We start from the raw sequence: 16,446 nt of genomic DNA on the forward strand, positions 1-16,446 counted from the left end.
TATAGAGAGATAAGTTCATCTAATATTCGTGTAGGATCAGCGCATTTGAGTGTGGTTATGCGAACAATGGGTGGTGGTTTAAACCTGCAAAACCAAGTATTTCAAATAGAAAATTAAACCTATAAGAGCAATATCTAATATTTTCAATACTCAGCAGCTGATATAAGAAGTCATGGGGGAACACATTGTTCAGTAGGTTCCCTTAAATAATTATTACATCATGTTCACCAGGCACCAGGTGGTTGTGTAAAGTAGATGGTTTTTATTTATTGTAGCTACTTATGTTCTCCAATATCTCTTACTCAATGACTAAAGGACACAAATGCATGGCACCTACATTTCTAAATAGCCTCTCCTTTTCAAGGGTTTTCTGGGCTGGTTCTTGATTTAAAATGACTCTGGGAAAACAGTCTGGAAGTGGGTATGTGGGTTTGGGCTTGGAATGACAAGTTAGGGCTCCATCATGCCTGACTGCCACCAAAGTCACTCTCCTTTGTTCCTCTAGTTCTGTCCTTGACTCCGCTTGGCTCTGGGGTAAAGGTGGGAGATATACATTCACTTCCCTTATGCCTTTGTTTTTGTTCAGAGGTACAGATACTCTGAATTTGTTTTCCTCTCTTTGTGACTGAAAGCTTTCATCCCTCAAATGGTAAATACACTTGTTTCTACAGTCTGAACTGTCCTCCTCTTCATCACTTGATTCCATGACCTGCTCCAAGACAGGTCGAAGGTCAACCATTATCCTTCGTACTGGAGGCTTATTTGAAAGAGTGGTGACAGGTGTTCCACTAATGTGCTGATTACACGGGAATTTGAAATGTGGCTTCTGTAGACACAACACAAAACAATGCACATATTTGTTAATACTGTATGTTACACCTGAAAGTCTATTTCTAATGAAATAGTTCATCTTTAAATTCCAATGCTCGTTGTACCTCTAGAGAGACTGCAGAATATGGAGCATCCAGATAAGAACAACCTAAAAGAAAGAGAAGGCAAAGGTCGGAAAATATATTTCTGTATTTTATAATGTATATCTCTAAATGGTTTATATCACTTTGCATTATCTCTTCTTTTTATTGTATGGCTGAAAATGCGTTTATATCTCTGCATATTATCTTTCTCTTTTACATTTTTAAGATAATATTTTATTGAATAAGGTATTATTGGATTATTGGCTTTGAACATTTTCTTTTTGTTTATTTTCATCATTCTGAAGCTGTGGTCTCCAGATCTGTACACAATATTCAAGGAGAGGTCTGAGTAGAAAATGTCATTTGTACCCAATGTATCCCGCTGCTAATATGCCCTCTTTTAACTATGCATCCTACTGGCTTTACTTGTGGCATTATTTATTAAAATAATCTAAAATGAATAATGTCCTGTTTTTCCTTTATTGCAGTCAGTCAGTAAAGTGACATCAAGTCTATAATTCACCTTTGGGTTTTTGCATACTAACACCTAGATTTAGAGTTTTGCGGCCAAAGGGGTGCGTTAGCTATGCGTGTTTTTTTTTTCCCCCGCACCTTTTAAACAACGCTGGTATTTAGAGTTCTCTGAAGGGCTGCGTTAGGCTCCAAAAAGGGAGCGTACAGGCATATTTACCGCCACTGCAACTCTCAATACCAGCGTTGCTTACAGACGCGGCCAGCTTGAAAAATGTGCTCGTGCACGATATCCCCATAGGAAACAATGGGGCATTTTGAGCTGAAAAAAACCTGCAAAAAAGCAGCGTTCAGCTCCTAACGCAGCCCCATTGTTTCCTATGGAGAAACACTTCCTAAGTCTGCACCTAACACCCTAACATGAACCCCGAGTCTAAACACCCCTAACCTTACACTTATTAACCCCTAATCTGCCGCCCCCACTATCGCTGACCCCTGCATTTTATTATTAACCCCTAATCTGCTGCTCCGTACACCGCCGCAACCTACATTATCCCTATGTACCCCTAATCTGCTGCCCCTAACACCGCTGACCCCTATATTATATTTATTAAACCCTAATCTGCCCCCCAACGTCGCCGCTACCTACCTACACTTATTAACCCCTAATCTGCCGACCGGACCTCGCCGCTACTCTAATAAATGTATTAACCCCTAAAGCTAAGTCTAACCCTAACATTAACACCCCCCCTAAGTTAAATATAATTTAAATCTAATGAAATAAAATAAATCTTATTAAATAAATTAATCCTATTTAAAGCTAAATACTTACCTGTACAATAAACCCTAATATAGCTACAATATAACGAATAATTATATTGTAGCTATTTTAGGATTTATATTTATTTTACAGGCAACTTTGTATTTTTTTTTTTATTATTATTATTTATTTATAAACCAACAAAATATCCAGACATTATCTGTAGCAGAAATTTTTTTTGTTACATGCACATATTAATCTTACCACGCACGGTAATTTGAACCAAAACTTAACAAATACTATATCAGATAGCTCAGAAGGAAAAGAGAAAAGGAAAGAAAAAATGAACATATATAACTATTTGTGTCAGCTTGATTATCTGAATATATAGTTTTACTTTGCCTAGCATTTTTCTCCCTTTCTCACTCCTTTCTTTTCTTATTTCAATTTTGCATTAACATTGGGTTGATGTTGGTGTGTTTTTATTATTGTATTGGCCTGCCCCCCCAAATCAAACTAATTAAAACAAAACAAAATAAAACAAAACACAAAACACAAAAAAAAAAAAAAAAAAAGGGGAAAAGGATTCCTCCACTTCTCCCACCCCCATTCTCATTCCAAATATCCAAGTATTTTATGATTAGTCACCTTCTGTGAGAAGTTTACGCCCATTCAGGTGGTAAACTACCTAACTGCACCAAAATGTCAAAAAAAGTTGTTTTCTTTATACCCAAGATTAATTGCTCTTGGATTAAGGGGGAATATGATTTTATTATACCCAGCCATTTTTGCAGATATTTCTTCAAATTCCCTTCTATAAATAGATCACTAGAATATTGTTCTATAATAACTGTATTGGCCACCACTGATTTGTATTTTTGAAAAGATATAAATCTATTAGATTTCCAGTTTAATAAAATTGTATTACGGGCAATTAATATAATTGTGTTGATTGTCTTGTAATGTTTATTTTCCGAGGGTTTACACAGGAGGAAAACCTCTAATGGGCCTATCTTATATGGGACTTCTAAACTAAGAGCTAACCAGAAATTTATCTTATTCCAAAACTGATAGATTATTGGACATTTCCAGAAGCAATGCATAATATCTGCATTCAAATTCCCACACTTCAAACAAACATTGTTATCAAGAGGATACCATTTTTTAAGGTGTGCAGGAGTAACGTATATCAAATTAAGAAGTTTGCAATGCGATTCTCTCCAAGATATTATACTATACTTTGTATTTATTTTAACTAGGTACAATAGCTATTAAATAGTTATTAACTATTTAATAGCTACCTAGTTAAAATAATTACAAAATTACCTGTAAAATAAATCCTAACCTAAGTTACAATTAAACCTAACACTACACTATCAATAAATTAATTAACTAAACTATCTACAATTATCTACAATTAAATCAACTAAACTAAATTACAAAAAAAAAAAAAAAAAAAAAGATTACAAGAATTTTAAACTAATTACACCTACTCTAAGCCCCCTAAAAAAATATCAAAGCCCCCCAAAAAAAAAAAAATGCCCTACCCTATTCTAAAATAAAAATTTAACAGCTCTTTTACCTTACCAGCCCTTATAAGGGCCTTTTGCGGGGCATGCCCCAAAGAAAACAGCTCTTTTGCATTTAAATAAACATACAATACCCCCCCAACATTACAACCCACCACCCACATACCCCTAATCTAACCCACCCAAACCCCCCTTAAAAAACCTAACACTAAGCCCCTGAAGATCTTCCTACCTTATCTTCACCACGCCGGGTATCACCGATCCGTCCAGAAGAGGGTCCGAAGTCTTCATCCTATCCGGAAAGAAGAGGTCCAGAAGAGGGTCTGAAGTCTTCATCCTATCCGGCAAGAAGAGGACATCCGGACCGGTAGACATCTTCATCCAGGCGGCATCTTCTATCTTCTTCCATACGGCGCGGAGCGGGACCATCTTGAAGCAGCCGACGCGGATCCATCCTCTTCTTCCGGCAACTCCCGACGAATGAAGGTTCCTTTAAGTGACATCATCCAAGATGGCGTCCCTCGAATTCCGATTGGCTGATAGGATTCTATCAGCCAATCAGAATTAAGGTAGGAAAAATCTGATTGGCTGATTGAATCAGCTAATCAGATTCAAGTTCAATCGGATTGGCTGATCCAATCAGCCAATCAGATTGAGCTCGCATTCTATTGGCTGTTCGTATTCTATTGGCTGTTCATATTGTATGTTTATTTAAATGCAAAAGAGCTGTTTTCTTTGGGGCATGCCCCGCAAAAGGCCCTTATAAGGTTATTTTAGAATAGGGTAGGGCATTTTTTTATTTTGGGGGGCTTTGTTATTTTTTTAGGGGGCTTAGAGTAGGTGTAATTAGTTTAAAATTCTTGTAATCTTTTTTTTATTTTTTGTAATTTAGTGTTTGTTTGTTTTTTGTAATTTAGTTTAGTTGATTTAATTGTAGATAATTGTAGGTAGTTTAGTTAATTAATTTATTGATAGTGTAGTGTAGCTATTGTACCTAGTTAAAATAAATACAGAGTTGCCTGTAAAATGAATATAAATCCTAAAATAGCTACAATATAATTATTCGTTATATTGTAGCTATATTAGGGTTTATTTTACAGGTAAGTATTTAGCTTTAAATAGGATTAATTTATTTAATAAGAGTTAATTTATTTCGTTAGATAAAAATTATATTTAACTTAGGGGGGTGTTAGTGTTAGGGTTAGACTTAGCTAAAGGGGTTAATACATTTATTATAGTAGCGGTGAGGTCCGGTCGGCAGATTAGGGGTTAAGAAGTGTAGGTAGGTAGCGGTGACGTTGGGGGGGGCAGATTAGGGGGTAATAAATATTATGTAGGTGTACATAGGGATAATGTAGGTTGCGGCGGTGTGCGGTCGGCAGATTAAGGGTTAAAAAATTTTAATAGAATGGCGGTGATGTGGGGGGACCTCGGTTTAGGGGTACATAGGTAGTTTATGGGTGTTAGTGTACTTTAGAGCACAGTAGTTAGGAGCTTTATGAACCAGCGTTAGCCCATAAAGCTCTTAACTCCTGACTTTTTTCTGCGGCTGGAGTCTTGTCGTTAGAGTTCTAACGCTCACTTCAGCCAAGACTCTAAATACCAGCGTTAGAAAGATCCCATTGAAAAGATAGGATACGCAATTGACGTAAGGGGATCTGCGGTATGGAAAAGTCGCGGCTGGAAAGTGAGCGTTAGACCCTTTCCTGACTGACTCTAAATACCAGCGGGCGGCCAAAACCAGCGTTAGGACCCCTTAACGCTGGTTTGGACGGCTAACGCAGAACTCTAAATCTAGGCGTGAATATATATTGATAATGATGTATTTTGTGGTGTTAAATTTTTAGATCCCACTCACGTCCCTTCATCCAATTTTTAAAGGAACACAAGTCAAAATTAAACTTTCATGATTCAGATAGAGCATGAGATTTTAAACAACTTTGCAACTTACATTAACAAAATGTGCATAGTCTTTATATTTACACTTTTTGAGTCACCAGCTCCTACTGAGCATGTGCAAGGGGTCACAGAATATACGTATATGCATTTGTGATTGGCTGATGGCTGTCACATGATGCAGTGGGAGTGGAAATAGACATAACTTTAAAATTTGTCAGAAAAAAATCTACTACTCATTTGGAGTTCAGACTAGGGCTTCAAGTTATGAAGCTCCGTATTTTGCTGCATTCGCCGGCCCAATACGCTCGCCTAAGCTCGCCTAACATCGCCGCCGCGGACCTGAATACGTTCGCCAAAGTTATCAAGAAAGCTGTCAAGAAGCCGCACACCAAGTACGGAGTGATGAGCAGCAGACTGCAACTATAATAAATATATTAACCCCTAAACCGATGCTCCCGGACCCCGCCGCAACTATAATAAATATATTAACCCCTAAACCGCCGCTCCCGGACCCCGCCGCAACTATAATAAATATATTAACCCCTAAACCGCCACTCCCAGACCCCGCCGCCACCTACATTACATTTATTAACCCCTATCCTGCCCCCCCTATACCGCCAGCACCTACAGTACATTGATTAACCCCTAATCGGGTAGTCGTCGGCAGAGATGAATGTTCCCCGCCGGAGGTCTTCAAGATGGAGCCGCTCATTGCCGGAAGGATGAAGATAGAAGATGCCGCTTGGATGAAGATTTCTGCCGGATCGAGGACCTCTTCTGCGCCGATCGGATGAAGACTTCTGCCCGGCTGGAGGACCACTTGTGCCCGCATCGGATGAAGAGTTCGGCCTGGTTGGGTGAAGACGGCTCAAGGTAGGGTGATCTTCAATGGGGTAGTGTTAGGTTTATTTAAGGGGGGATCGGGTGGGTTTTAGAGTAGGGGTGTGTGGGTGGTGGGTTGTAATGTTGGGGGTGTATTGTATTGCTTTTTTTACAGGTAAAAGAGCTGATTACTTTGGGGCAATGCCCCGCAAAAAGCCATTTAAGGGCTGGTAAAAGAGCTGGTTACTTTTGTAATTTAGTTTAGGGTAGGTTCATTTTATTATTTTGGGTGTTTTTTTTTATTTTATTAGGGGGCTTAGATTAGGTGTAATTAGATTAAACTTCTTGTAATATTTTTTTATTTTTTGTAATATAGTTTATTTTATTTAATTGTATTTTATTTTAGATCATTGTAGTTAATTTATTTAATTAATTTATTGATAGTGTAGTGTTAGGTGTATTTGTAACTTAGGTTAGGATTTATTTTACAGGTAATTTTGTAATTATTTTAACTAGGTAGCTATTAAATAGTTATTAACTATTTAATAGCTATTGTACCTAGTTAAAATAAATACAAAGTTGCCTGTAAAATAAAAATAAACCCTAAAATAGCTACAATGTAATTATTAATTATATTGTAGCTATCTTAGGGTTTATTTTATAGGTAAGTATTTAGTTTTAAATAGGATTAATTTATTTAATGATAGGAATATTTATTTAGATTAATTTAAATAATATTTAAGTTAGGGGGGTGTTAGGGTTAGACTTAGGTTTAGGGGTTAATTCATTTAATATAGTGGCGGCGGTGTAGGGGGGTAGATTAGGGGTTAATCAATGTACTGTAGGTGGCGGCGGTGTAGGGGGGGCAGGATAGGGGTTAATAATTGTAATGTAGGTGGCGGAGGGCTCCGGGTGCGGCGGTTTAGGGGTTAAACAATTAATTTATTTGCGGCGGGGTCCAGGATCAGCAGGATAGGGGTTAATAACTTTATGTAGGTGGCGGCGGTATAGGGGGCAGCAGATTAGGGGTTAATAGGTATAATGTAGGTGGCGGCGGGGTCCAGGAGTGGCGGTTTAGGGGTTCATATCATTATTATAGTGGCGGCGGGGTCCGGGAGCGGCGGTTTAGGGGTTAATAAGTATAAAGTAGGCAGCAGCAGTGTAGGGGGGACAGATTAGGGGTGTTTAGACTCGGGGTACATGTTAGGGTGTTAGGTGCAGACATTTCCCATAGAAATCAATGGGATATCGGGCAGCAGCGAACATGAGCTCTCGCTGCTGTCAGACTGCCATTGATTCCTATGGGATCTGCCATCTCCAGGGCGGCTGATTGAAAACCAGGTACACTGGCCCGGAATAGTGGCGAGCGTACCTGGTTGTTCTTTGATAACTTCCAAAAGTAGTCAGATTGTGCCGAACTTGCGTTCGGAACATCTGGAGTGACGTAACCATCAATCTGTGTCGGACTGAGTCCGGCGGATCGTAGGTTACATCACTAGATTCTACTTTTGCCGGGCTGTAGAGCTTGATAACTACAGCGAATCAGCCTCGCCACAAATACGCTGCGGAATTCCAGCGTATTTGCGGTTGACGGCTTGATAACTAGAGGCCTAGGAGTAGATTTATTAAGCAGCAGATGCTGCAATCTATCCCCGTAGTTTCCAGCTTGTCAGAAACTGAAATTAAGAAGCAACGGTCGTAAGACCGCTGCTCCTTAACTTCTCCGCCACCTCTGAGGTGGCGGACTGCAATCATTGATTGACACCCCCTGCTAGCGGCACTAGAAATGCTTGTGCAATGTTAAATGCCAACATCGGCATTTAGCGATGTCGGGCAAACATGATCCACTACAGCGGATCATATCCGTCTGACATTTAATAAATCTACCCTAAGTGCTATTGCATTGTCTTTTTATCATGCCTTTGTTGATTATGGAAATCTACTGTATTTACTGGTCTACCAGTCTGTTACAAATTTTAGTATCATTAGCAGAAAAACACACATTCCAAAGGAAGATTATCACTGATTGATACCACTGAACCATGATGTACACCACTATAAACTCCCAGTGTCAGCTCCCTCTGTCTTTGTAGACACTGCAATTCATCCTTAAAAAACAAACAAAAAAAACCTATCACTTTAGTTATATAGTCAAAGGAATAAACTAGATTAACCTGATTAGAACTTCTTGTAGAAAACAAAAAAGTGCTTTCTGTAAGACACGTTCATTTTCTAAGGTCACTAAAGTCAAAATTAAAGTGTCATGACTCCAATAGCGCATCCAGTTTAAATGTTTTTTTTCCAATATACTTTATCAAAACGTACACAGTCTTTTTATATACACACTTTCTGAGGCTCCAGCTCCTACTAAGCATGTGCAAAAGTGCACAGCATATACGTATATGCATTTAGTGATTGGCTGATAGCGGTCACGTGATACAGGGGGTGGGAAAATTGGATTAAAGGGACAGTCAACTCCAAAATTGTTATTGTTTAAAAAGATAGATAATCCCTTTGTTACCCATTCCCCAATTTTGCATAACCAACACAGTTATAGTAATATACTTTTAACCTCTGTGATTACCTTGTATCTAAGCCTCTTTTGACAGCCCCCTGATCACAAGATTTGTTTTATTTAGTATCTATTGACTTGTATTTTAGTCAATTACTCATAAATAACTCCACTGGTGTAAGCACAATGTTATCTATATGGCCCACATGAACTAGCAGTCTCCTGTTGTGAAAAGCTAATATAAAAGCATGTGATTAAGAGGCTGTCTGTAGTGGCTTAAAAACAGATGGAAATTTAGAGGTTTAAATGTTATAAAGTATATTAATATAACAATGTTGGTTGTGCAAAGTTGGGAAATAGGTAGTAAAGACGTTATCTATCTTTTTATACAATAACAATTTTGGTGTTGACTGTCCCTTTAAAGGGACAGTCTACACCAGAATTTTTATTGTTTTAAGAGATAGATAGTCCCTTTATTACCCATTTCCCAGTTTTGTATAACCAACACAGTTATAATAATATACTTATAACCTCTGTCATTATCTTGTATTTAAGCCTCTGGAAACTGCCCCTTTTCTCAGTTCTTTTGACAGACTTGCAGTCTAGCCAATCAGTGCCTGCTCCCAGATAAATTCTCGTGCTCGAGCACAGTGTTATCTATATGAAATACGTGAACTAACACCCTCTAGTGGTGAAAAACTGTTAAAATGCAATCTGAAAGAGGGCGGAGCTTAGCCGTTCTGGAAAATGGCTGCGTGAGAGGACAGCTCCCAGGCCCATGCCATCTAAGCCCGATAAATAAAATTAGCCAGTAACCTTTTTCTGTCCCACAGTGAGCCTTTACACACTGCAGGAGCAGGAGGATCGAACAAAGACAGCAGAGAGGAGCAGCGGAACTTGAGAAACACCACAGGGAGTCGGCAGGCAGACGCCCTGAACACAGGCCACAGGCGGTGTAGTAGTGAGAGCTTGGCGACAACCGGGCAACATAACAGGTCTGCACAGCAGCCGGACACACTTCAGCTGACCAGAGACAGCAGAGGGCCGACGCAATTGCGGCAAGTAAGTTCTGGAGCCTGGGGGTACAAGGACACAGCGCATAACCCCGCGGTGGGGACTAGCATAAAAACAAACACCCACAAGAACAGCTAAAGGGCCCACAGCTCACCTGCAAGAGAGATCAGGCACTTGGAACAAAATAAAAGCTGCGTAGCAAATAAACATAACAGCAGCCTAAAACAAAAAAAAGCAACAACAAAAAAGGTCAGGAGAGCTGAGTACTGATAGTAAGCAGAAAAGGCGCCCAAGTAACTTAAAGAGACACTATAAACTACACGAAAGCAAACCGCATCTTAGTACTGATCCCCAAGAGAGATAGTACAGATCACCAGCCATTACAACAGACCCTAGACTTTATTAGGGGGGACTTTTCATATATGGTGATCAGGATCTACAACAAGGCCACAGCTACTGCTGGTTGCACAGCAGTAAATACATAGCTAACACCAGAGATACAGTACACCCTGAATTAAAGGGGTAGAACCCTGGGAAAACACAAAGAAAGCACATTACAGTAATTAGGTGGCTTTATTAATACTGTTATACACTCTCAATCCAGATACACCCACGCTGGGGAGACATAAGCGGGGACTGCTACATGCCTGGTAAGGCCTGCTCCCTGCTCCACTGTATTAATTCTTAAAAGTATGCCAGCATGTAAACAAGGCAAACCAGACGGAGCAACAAACACAAAAATGTTGCAGCAATATCTGAAACCAGTGGATCCGCAGACACCTACTGCCACATCTACCTCCAAGGCCACTACATCAGCAGAGGATATGCAGGCAACACAGTCACCACCAACAAACTTTGCTGGTATTACAAAGGAAGATTTAAAACCCCTCTGCACCAAAGATGATGTAAAAGAGATCATGTCAGAAGTCAAAACCTGGTATACTGAGCTGAAACGCGATCTGTCTAGAGTAACTCAAAGAGTAACAAACCTAGAAGAGAGTCATAATACAACCTATAATGATATCCAACATATATCACGCCTGGCGTATGAGCAAGAGGAGACCATACACCACCTATGGGAGAAAGTGGAGGATTTGGATAATAGAGGTAGGAGGAACAACCTTACAACCATACAACCATACAACCAGCGGCCTTGGAGGGCTGTCTACAAGATCTTTTCCGGACTCTTAAGGGGGACAGTAGCACACCTGAGGTTCCAATAGAGAGAGCCCATGGAGGTCTGAGAGCCAAACCACCACCTAAAGCACCCCCCAGAGATGTTATTCTTAAACTCCTTCACTTTAAAGACAAGGAAGAAATCCTCAAATATGCCAGACATAAACAGGACTTCACACACGCGGGTAACCGCATCCAGATCTTTGCTGACTTGAGCCCAGCAACTTTACAAAAAAGGAGAGACCTCAGCTACATTACCATAGCTCTGAGAACACAGAAGATACCCTACAGATGGGGATTTCCAGTCAGTATCATCACTACAAGAGACGGCACCACTGCTGTGTACAAAACCAGGGAGGATCTACCACACTTCTGCGAATCTCTACGGATCAACATTCAACATCCAGTGCATGCAGATGAAGAGAACATGACAGCACAAAGATCACGCATCAGGCCTCTGTCATCCTCAGAGGGAAGAACAAGGGCAGAATCTGGAAACCGAACCAACGTGCCAAGTGCATGCCCAAACTGACTGAGTCCTCCTTCACTGCTTCTTAACTACACAGACGTGACAACTCTGCTTATACGAACAGACAAGTCCTCGCACCCACGACGTAAACACATCTAACTACTCGACTGGGACCCGACCAAAGATACGCATCTTAAAAAGGTATTTGACATCCCCCACCCGCAGATGAGAGCCACAACACCGCATAGTCCCCAAACATTTCAGATCAGAGGGAAAAGCAACATGACAGACCAACGAGACCCGCAGGGACAAACCCTCTCACTGATATCCATAAACGCCAAGGGCCTTAACAGCCACGAAAAAAGGTCAATAGCATTTCGCCAATTACACAAAGCCAAAGGGGATCTACTCTTTATACAAGAGACACACTTTAAAAAGGGAAGGGAACCTAAGTATGTGAACAACAAATATAAGACCTCCTTCTTGGCCTCAGGGTCGTCTAAGAAAGGGGGGGTTGGTATATTCCTCAAAAACTCTGTACTCTTTCAGCCAAAGCATGTTATAAAGGACCCTAAGGGAACATACCTAATAGTGATAGGGCTTCTCTTCAACACATATGTCACGCTGGTTAATGTCTACCTGCCCAACCAGGGACAGCACCTAGTTTTTAGGCAGGTCACACAGCTACTACTCGAACATATGAAAGGGGTGTTGTTCATTGCGGGCGACTTTAACCTGCCATTAGACCCCACGCGAGACACATCGACAGGGAAGACAAGCACACCAATGAAAGTTATAAAATCCATAAACTCCCAATTGCAACTACTAAAAATACATGACATATGGAGAACAGAACATCCAGACGCCACAGACTTCACATTTTACTCGCACCCACACCCCATACACCTGAATTGACTACATAGTGACAGACCAGATCGGACTGACTATGGTGGAAACAGTTGAAATACTGCCAATAACTTGGTCTGACCATGCCCCAGTGAAGTGCTTGATCAACTGGTCGAGTGCACCACCGCATTCCTTTATGTGGAGGCTTGACGAAACCGCCCTAACTAACCCATTGGTTCAGATAGGCATTGACGAAACACTAGGACATTTCTTTAGGGAAAACACACCCGCTGACACATCAACAGCAATGACATGGGAAGCACACAAATGCGTAGTCAGGGGGAGTTCATTAAACACAAAGCGAGAAAAATAAAAAATGACAGACAGTTTGTGAACTCCACCCTCTCTCAAATAAGATATTGGGAGACCCAACACAAACAAGACCCGACCTCCCCAATCTTCCTAAAAAATGTAACCAAAGCCAGACACGAGCTTAACAATCACTACATTAGGGAATATCAACACAAAGCCGCAATACTACAACAAAAATACTTTGATGTAAACAACAAGTCAGGGTCCTCACTGGCCAAAGCGCTAAAACGCCAGCAACTAACAACGCATGTGCACGAGTTAGTGGATACAGCAGGAGACATGCACAGAGATAGCATCAAAATAGCGGAGACATTCAGACAATACTATGGAAAACTATATAACATACAGAATGACTGTGACCCACAAGATGTAGACAGTTACCTGCAGGGGGTGACTCTACACACACTTGACACGGAAAGCGCCGAAGCTTTAGACTTACCAATCACAAAAGATGAAATTGTAACTGCCATTAAATCCATGCCAAACGGCAAGAGCCCAGGACCAGACGGTTTGGGGATTAAATACTATAAAACCTTTATCCACCACCTGTCTACACCACTAATATCTCTATTTAACTCATTATTGAAGGAGGGGGGTTTCCCAGACAGCATGTTAGAGGCTTATATTACAGTCCTACCTAAGCAAGGCAAAAGCCCAAATAAACCAGAAAATTTTCGCCCCATTTCTCTTTTGAACTGTGACATTAAAATCTTTGCTAAGATCCTGGCCACCAGAATTAATAAATATCTACCTGCACTGATACACCCGGACCAAGTGGGTTTTGTCCCTGGGAGGGAGGCGAGGGACAACACATTAAAGGTCCTACAACTGATGACCTATGCCCAGCAAAACAAAATCCCGTCAATCTTTGTGTCGACAGACGCAGAGAAAGCCTTTGACAGGGTACAAAGCGGTTCTGCACAAAATGAAATTCAGCGACTCCCTTATCTCCCAAATCTTTACATTATATAGGCGCCCAACAGCACGGGTCAAGGTTAACGGAATATTATCTGATAAGTTTTACATTTATAATGGCACGAGACAGGGCTGTCCCCCCTCGCTGATCCTTTTCGCTATAACTATAGAGGCGCTGGATCAGAAAATAAGGGAGGACACACTGATATCAGGGATCCCTGTAAACTTAAGCGAGCACAAGCTTGCGCTTTACGCGGATGATGTCCTACTCACATTAACCAAAGTGGAAACCTCTATGCACAGGGTCCTAGAGGTGTTCAGGGACTATGGTCGGGTATCAAATTTTCACCTTAATACAACTAAATCCGAGCTGCTGAATATCACATATGACCCCAATGTTCTATCAGAGACACTTCAAGACTGCCCACTTCGAACACAACAGATTAAAATGAGGTATTTAGGCATACACTTATCACCAGACCCACGGGTATTATTTCAAGCCAACTACAAAACACTGGAACACATGCTGGTATCAGACCTTTCTAGTTGGAAAAAGAAGACAATTTCATGGGTAGGGAGAATTAACGTTATCAAAATGAACGTAGTCCCAAGGATACTATACTTACTCCAGACCACCCCAATTCCACTGCCAACAAATTACCTACATAAACTACAAAACATACTGGAACAATACATTTGGGGAAACATTAGGCCAAGGATAGCAAAGAGAACTCTATATCTCCCTAGAGACAGAGGGGGCCTTGGAGTCCCCAACATCTATACTTACAAACAAGCCACCACATTACAGAGATTACTAGATTGGTGCTATAATGACCCCAACAAGAAGTGGGTGCAGTTGGACTGCGACATCCTTGCCACAAGAAATGCAGGCCTTCAGGCCTGGGTTTCAGAGAAACACAGGTCCCCAGCCACCTCCACATATCCATTACTAATAGACTTTTACACGCACTGGGATAAAATCCAACGCACTTCCACAAATATTTCCTCCACACACGCACCACTAACCCCCATGTATCAGAACCCTAAAATGCCTTGGAACTGCAAGCCGAAGGATGTGGACCCAGGGTCTTCCTTCGGCGATATGACACTCTAATCCCTCTTAGAAGGGGAAAAACTTGCACCACTAGCAGACATACAAGAAACAGTATTGGGGACGCATATGAATTGGTTAGCACACTCACAGATTAACCACTTCCTCGCAGCGCACCGTTCTAAAGGTTTGTTTACGAGGCAGAAAACGGCCTTTGAAAACTTGTGCACACGAGACACCCCCACGGCCCACGCTATCTCACTGACATATAAACTACTAATAATGGAGGACATCAATACCCTCCCCACATATGTAAGGGCATGGGAAAAAGAATTACAAATGGAGATAGAAAATACAGAGTGGCACGCCGCATTCCAGATTACTAAAAAAGCCTCAGTTTCGGTGCGAGTACAAGAGGCAAGCTATAAGTTTATATCAAGATGGTACCTCACACCTAGCAGGTTACACTGCATCTACAAGACAGCATCGGGGAGGTGCTGGAGAGATTGCGGAGAAGAGGGGTGGTCCTGCCCCAAACTTGACTTGTACTGGGTGAATATCTTCCACCACATAGCACACAAAATAGGGAAACCATTACAAAACAGCCCAAAAACGATCCTGTTCCTGTCACTACCTAAACTAGAGACCAAACAGAGCAGGACATTACTCCTGGTCATGTTGAATAGTGCCAAAATGCTTATCCCAAAACATTGGAAAACAAAGACGGTACCATCCATAGAGGAATAAGGGAGACAGGTAGACACCCTGCTGCAGCTAGAGAGGTATCACCACATACAGCAGGGCACAGCAGACATACATGACCTAATGATGCAGCAGTGGGAGCAGAACAACACCGACCACTGACATCAGCTCACGTAAGAACACTACACCTCAGGGTAAGAGACATGACCACTGACACACCATATCTGCCCTCTTGCTACACAGGGGTAAGACAGAAAGACACGTTGCACGCAATAGCAAATATGGGAAGTGAGGAACCACAAACTATGTATAACTAATTATCTGTAAAAATGTTTTAATGGGTGAGCCTATGACTCTTTTCCTTCTAGCGATGTCACCTTGAAGTTGCAAAAAGTATCATCATTTACATGAGACTTAATGTGTGATTGTTTATATGCAATTTTCACTGTTACGTACTTCTGTTTATGTTTGTTTGGCCAGAGGGCCTATATGGACCCGGACTTTATAAAGGTGCTGCGAAACTCAGCAGTAACCTCAAACATGGCACACGCTGCCAGGAATAGCACTGAAAACTTAAAAGAAAAAAAGGAAAATATATATTTGAAACTTTCCATGTTGTACACAATGTTTTGAGTTTTTCAATAAAACATACTTTAAAAAAAAAAAAAAAAATGCAATCTGAAAGAGGTGGGCTTCAAGGTCTAAGAAATTAGCATATGAACCTCCTAGGTTAAGCTTTCAACTAAGAATACCAAGAGAACAAAGCAAAATTGGTGATAAAAGTAAATTGGAAAATTGTTTAAAATTACATGCTCTATCTGAATCATGAAAGTTTATTTTGGCCTAGACTGTTCCTTTAACTTTGAAATTTGCCAGAACACATTCTACTGCTCATTTCAAATACAAAGTAATCTTTTTTTTTATTGTGTGTTTGCAAATTATTTCATTCTACTGTATTTAGTTGTCATTTAAGAGAGTTTTTATTTAATACCTG

The 16,446-nt window shown here is 40.7% G+C and overlaps 1 protein-coding gene across 1 annotated transcript in view; it reads right to left on the reverse strand.

Annotated features, from left to right (window-relative positions):
* Positions 1 to 239: 239 nt before the first annotated feature.
* LOC128647985 (uncharacterized) overlaps positions 240 to 16,446 on the reverse strand; it is a 103,181-nt gene continuing 86,974 nt past the window's right edge. The window contains exons 3-4 of the mRNA XM_053700665.1: positions 936 to 979; positions 240 to 826 (exon numbers count right to left, since the gene is read on the reverse strand). Coding sequence (XP_053556640.1) covers positions 299 to 826; positions 936 to 979 — 572 coding nt within the window. The 3' untranslated portion in view covers positions 240 to 298. The remainder of the gene's footprint in view (positions 827 to 935; positions 980 to 16,446) is intronic.

This window comes from Bombina bombina, chromosome 2 (genome assembly GCF_027579735.1).
Source record: "Bombina bombina isolate aBomBom1 chromosome 2, aBomBom1.pri, whole genome shotgun sequence".
NCBI lineage: Eukaryota > Metazoa > Chordata > Amphibia > Anura > Bombinatoridae > Bombina > Bombina bombina.